At 38.6% G+C, this 6,000-nt stretch overlaps 1 protein-coding gene across 1 annotated transcript in view; it reads right to left on the reverse strand.

Moving 5' to 3' along the window:
- NEB (nebulin) overlaps positions 1–6,000 on the reverse strand; it is a 207,481-nt gene that overhangs the window by 42,051 nt on the left and 159,430 nt on the right. Inside the window, exons 108-112 of the mRNA XM_059393958.1 lie at positions 5,489–5,593; positions 3,027–3,131; positions 2,764–2,868; positions 1,822–1,926; positions 511–615 (exon numbers count right to left, since the gene is read on the reverse strand). Of these exons, the coding sequence (XP_059249941.1) occupies positions 511–615; positions 1,822–1,926; positions 2,764–2,868; positions 3,027–3,131; positions 5,489–5,593 (525 nt within the window). The remainder of the gene's footprint in view (positions 1–510; positions 616–1,821; positions 1,927–2,763; positions 2,869–3,026; positions 3,132–5,488; positions 5,594–6,000) is intronic.

Below are 6,000 nucleotides of genomic sequence, written 5' to 3' on the forward strand. Positions count from 1 at the left end.
GATACTTCTCTGCACTAATGTATGAGTAACAGTGGCAATATATCTAACTGCAAAAATCACAACTATCCCCTTAAGGGGGGCATCTTCCAACCACTGCCATTTCTGTGCCCTGGTAAGGAATGCCAGATTAACCTTGAGCCTCGGAGTCTCCCAACTCTAGACAATATAATGTTTAAGGGGTTTGGCTGATAGTCAACAAAATCCTTGATCTCCCTCTTGTCCCCCCAAAAGCTGTGCTGCCCTATGCTAGTGCAAACAGAGGCAATGATGGCGGTGGGGCCCTCACACCACTCTGGACAGTCCCTTTCACTTATTCACTGGACAGTCTCTTCACTCTGTTTTTGGTAGAGCCCATCAGATGATGACATTATAAGAGTCTTTCCAAATCTTTATCTTGAATCAACATTTAAATTGACCTTCCTGTTATTTTATGTATTGGGTTTTAATCAAATAACTCTATAGACTTCTTAATGGAACTGAATAGGCTTAAATGGATCAAGTCATACGTACCTCATTCATCAACTGAGTTGCATACTTGAAATGCTTATTGATTGGACAATCTGCAACATACTTGAAATCTGACTTCGTCCTTTCAAATACCTCTTTATACTTATACTAAAGAAAAAAGAACATGGTTACTTATAGCAGGCTGTGATTACCTTAAGAATGAGACATATCATTTATCCTATCATACAACTGAGATGATTTACTCATGGAGGCTAACAAGTAATTACTGAACACTTTGCCTCCTAAGGCAATGAAACGTATACCCAGATGGATACCTAAAAACTAGCCTCACAACACATCCTTTATTGAACAGATGTCAACTGAATCTATCTGCCACATTAGGCAAAAACATAAATAAGTTCCTTCATTGTTTCTATATAAGGGTTATTATTGTATTCTATGTGAACTCGAAAGCACTTTTATTCCATTAGTTTGAAATAATTTTCCAGTAATTAATTAGATAATCATAAAATTTTAAACCAGAGGTGAGCTAACATCTAAACTACCATCTTTTTTTAAATGACCCTATGAACTATGAATGTTTTTTAACAATTTTAAAGGACTGTAACCAATACTATGTGACAGAATGAATGTTGTCCACAAAGTTTAAAATATTTACTATCTGGCACTTAAAAAAAAATTGTTGACTTCTATTTTAGAACTCAAAGGAAGCTAACCTAAGTGCTTTATTTTGTAAATAGGAAATGGGAAAAAAAGGCCATAAAAACAAAGTTATTTGCCTCAAGTCACACATCAAGTTTGTGAATTAAAATCATCCCACTTTGTATTTGTTAGCATAGTAACGCTAACAAAGTAAGTCATCCAGAGACACTGTAATAGGAAGGAAATTCTGGAAGAGCCATGAGAAGTTATACTAAGATGGCTTTTCATTAAATTCAAATAAATGATATAAATAAATAATGACTATAGTCAGAGAGGTCAGTACTAAGAAACTTCCTAAGCAGAGTGAACAATTCAGTACGTACTGCAACTACAGGGTCTAGAAGCTAGGATAGAGAGAGACATACGGAAAACTACTGCTTCAGCCTGATTCTCTCTGTGGGCACCGGAATATGCAGGTAATTTTTTTTTTTTTAAGATTTTATTTATTTATTTGGCAGACAGAGATCACAAGTAGGCAGAGAGGCAGGCAGAGAGAGAGGAAGGGAAGCAGGCTCCCCGCTGAGCAGAGAGCCCGATGTGGGGCTCGATTCTAGAACCCTGGGATCATGACCTGAGCCAAAGGCAGAGGCTTTAACCCACTGAGCCACCCAGGTGCCCCAATGCAGGTGTCTTATCCTTGAGTAGACATACCTTGCTGTAGAGAGTCTTGTTCTTTTCAGCTAGGGTGAAGTCAGGGGTGTCATAGGCATAGCAACCAATGCCCTTAAGCCAGGTCAAATCTTCTTTATATTTTACCTGGGAGAAGAACATCATCAAAGAATTTTAAGAACTTATCTCCGAACAGTAGTAGGCTAGGATCAATCCGAGTAGAACAAATAGAAGCTCTGACTGCTGAAGCATAAGGAATACTAAAGTATTGAAACAATTACTTAAGAGAAGTTTTTAGTAATACTGATTTCTGCTCATTTTATGGTATATTGTTGTGTCATATATGGAAATTTTAATTTTTAATACTAATTAAACCAATTCAAATTTGACAGGCATGTTTTCTTAGAAAGTATATTAGCTATATTTTCACACAGAGAGCTGAAAATTCTAAAATGAGCATTGTTATGTGTCTTCATTTTTTCATGAAGTGGTCTCTCCAAATGATCAAAACTAACCTATTTGCTAGACAAAGTAGATCACTTTCAGTCCTGTAATAGGATATCATCCATTTAGAAGAAAAATTAAGTTTATAAATTATTTTTTTAAATATTTTATTTATTTATTTGACAGAGAGAGAGAGAGATCACAAGTAGGCAGAGAGAGAGGGGGAAGCAGGCTCCCCGCTGAGCAGACAGCCCGATGCGGGGCTCAATTCCAGGACCCTGAGATCATGACCTGAGCCGAAGGCAGAGGCTTAACCCACTGAGCCACCCAGGTGCCTCTAAGTTTATAAATTTGAATATATTTTTCTCTCTCACAAGTTAAAGCTCAGTTTTATGTAGCAGTGAGTTTTAAGATTTAAATATCCATACAGAAGATCTGAAATCTGGCCAAGTGTTTCATCAGTTTCTATGCAGTGTTTGATTTTGTAAGTCACATGGGAGTATGAATTCCTATGTAAAAACAGGAAGTTTTGAGACTCACATCACTGACTGCATCAGTGACTGCCCGGTGGTGGAAATGATCTGGGCGATCAGGAATGGACAACCAGATTCCCAACTGACTCATGTAGTTCTCCTTGTATTTTACCTGTGGTAAAAACACAAAGACAGCTATAAAGTCTTACCCAGCTTTCATATAAAAAAGTCTACATTTCTCTAGAGAGTTTTAAGAAAGGGAAAATACTTTAAAAAAAAAAAGATAGTAGGTTATTAAGCCCAACAAAGTAGAAATATGCAGGGACATACTTTACTAATGTCATCTGTGACTTTACGATGATAAACAATGTCCAGAGCATCCTTCACAGTGTGGTATTTTCCTTTGGTCTTTTCAAATGTTTCTTTGTAGCGTAGCTGGAAAGAGAAAAAGCACACAGATTGTGAAAAACCACCATGCTAAATAATTGAGTTCTTTTAAGCTTGAACTCTCTTGAGTTTTCTCTTAGGTTTTCCCATGAATAAATTTAGAGAGATTAAAAAGCTCATTTTCATATCCTGGAAGAGAAGGACATTAGGAGAAAACCAGTAAAATCTGAATAGAGTTTAACTAATAATGATGCATCAGTATATATTCACTCATTGGGACAAATGTCCCATGGTAGTGTATTAACAATAGGGGGAAAAGGGTATAGGGTATACGGGAAGTCTGTCCTACCATTGCAACTGTTCTGTAAATCTAAGACTACTTAAAATAAGAAGTTTATTTAAATCTAAAGCAAGCAAACAAACATACAAAAAAACTAATTGAGAGGAGAAAAAAGGAAACAACTTTGTTGAGCCCAAGACTTATTAATGAACATGGAAAGAAGAGAAAGATTTAGTTTCCAGCTCCTAGTATCAAAATGCCATCTCCAGGAGGTAGTCCTGAAACTTTGTTTTATAATCTTGATCTCTGTGGTAGTTCAAGAGATAACATCTCTGACCTTAACCTAAGACTATCATAGAAGATTCACCCTGTTCCCACAAGATGAGTTCTTCTCTGAGCAGTCTGTTTTCAACCTCAAGTCTTTTGGAGTAGCTGAACAAATACATAATTAAAGGTGTCTTTTGTCTGACATTTTAATTTACATTTTCACATGAATAATCTCATAAAATTGCTTAGCTCTACTTGGGGGGAATTGCCAGTGTAGAAAAGCCAAACTCAACGCCAGATATACCCTTGTTACATCCAGCTATTTTAAGGTCAACGCCAGATATACCCTTGTTACATCCAACTATTTTAAGGGTTAGAGTTATCAGCACTGGTCTGAGAAAGGCCTAGGGGTGGGCTGTCCACTGGGATGTCCTGAGCCCTAGGTGCCAACTTTATTGGGTGACCACTCCCAGAGAGAGTGGTAACAGAGTAGGCTTGGTTCAAATTAATATTCAACAGTAACCTTGAAGTGATAAAGATGGGGATGTCACAAGACGACTCAAATATCCTAGGGGATAGATTGAGAGTCGTTTACAGGTTTCTCAGTTTATATTTTAAGCCAAACCATCTGTCCCTGGACCCCGAGAGTGTAGAACCAGTGCCCTAGTATGTTGGTATGCTGTAGCCCTGAGCAGCACCCATGGGCATTTTACATTTAGTGAGGAGCGTGCTAACAACCTTGGATGTGTTAGGAGATGCCGGCACTATGTGCTCAGCCCGTTTATATCAGGCTGTTGGATCTCACGCCACTGTACACCAGGGGAGGGACTTACGATATCTCATAGCTTCGGGGGACAAAGTGCTCATTCAGGTAGCAGACTCCTGTCTGCTCCAAATGAAAACTGCTGACAGTATTATGGAACTGAGACACTGTTTCAGTTTTGCTGTGTCCTTTCATATTTCTGTTTAGAGATCACTGTAATGACTTTAAAATGCCCTGAAATCCTAGAGCAATATTCTTAAGTTGAGGAGTTGTGGGGTTGCTTGAACTTTGGGCTGAGTTTAAGCCCCCATATGCCCAGTCCTCCAGGGATTCTGGTTCTGGTAATGGGTGCAACGCACCTGCAGGTGGGCTCTGAGAAATGAAACTGATAAGAACTGGTTATCTACCCTAAGTTAATTTCATATCTTTATTAACAGATCATCTCATTACCATTGAAAGCCAGTCTTGTCCTTGTTCATGTGGTGTGGGGAATGAAAATCTGTCCTTCCTAATTCTAACAAATGTATCATTCTCATGGCTGAGGTGGTCAAGAGAAGAAAGGGAACAGCCTTTCTCTGCATGTTAACAAGAGCCCAGTACCATGTCAGGAATGTTGTGTACATTATATCTTGTTTTGTCTAACTTCTCTATCACAATTTGTATTCTCATTCCACATATCAGAAAACAGAGTCTTAGAGAAATTAAATTATACAGAATCACATAGCGGGCAAGTGACAGCAGCAGGATTTGAACCATGTTTGGCTGACTCCAAGACCATGACTTTATGGATAAGTAACAATTATTTGTCAAGTATCCCTAGCAAATGCCACCAAAGAATTGTAAGAAAGGGTCACTATTTGCTAAGAAGGTCAACAAGAAAAACAATAGGCTCCTAGACTCTCGCCGCATTATTCTTCGCTACTGTGCCTGACCGACTCTGTGCCTTTTGTTGCTTCAAGTGCTGCTGTTGTTCTCGTGATCCATGTTGTGGACCAGGTCTTTGAACTATGGAGGACTGTAATATCTTCTGTGTCTTAGGTACCACAACCTCAGCTCTCCCTATCACAAGAGAAGAAAGAGGAAAAGGGCACATACATCACTGGCATTCCAGTAAGCTTTCTTGGCTCTGATGAGGATTGGCGTGTCTGGAACAGGGGTGTACTTGTCCTTCATTTTTTCATATTGAATCTTGTACTTTTTCTAAGAAATAAAGGCAGAAAAGAGACAAACTTAAGTTTAAGTGTTTTCACCCCTCCCAATTCACAGTCATGTCATAGATCCAACCTAGGGCCATGATATATTGGGCCTGATAACAGCTTTATCTTTTGTGTTTTGATGCTGCTGAGCATAATTACAGAAATTAGCTCTCTGATCAGAGGCAGCAAGGGAAGGTTTTAAGGAAACTTTTTTTAAATGATTTATTTATTCTAAAAGACAGAGAGCATGAGCAGGGAAGAGCAGGGGAAGAGGGACGGAGAGAATCTTTTTTTTTTTTTTTTAAAGATTTTATTTATTTGACAGAGAGAGATCACAAGTAGGCAGAGAGGCAGGCAGAGAGAGAGAGAGGAGCCTGCTTCCTCCTCTCTCTCTCTCTGCCTGCCTCTCTG

This window comes from Mustela nigripes, chromosome 3 (assembly GCF_022355385.1).
Source record: "Mustela nigripes isolate SB6536 chromosome 3, MUSNIG.SB6536, whole genome shotgun sequence".
Taxonomy (NCBI): Eukaryota; Metazoa; Chordata; class Mammalia; order Carnivora; family Mustelidae; genus Mustela; species Mustela nigripes.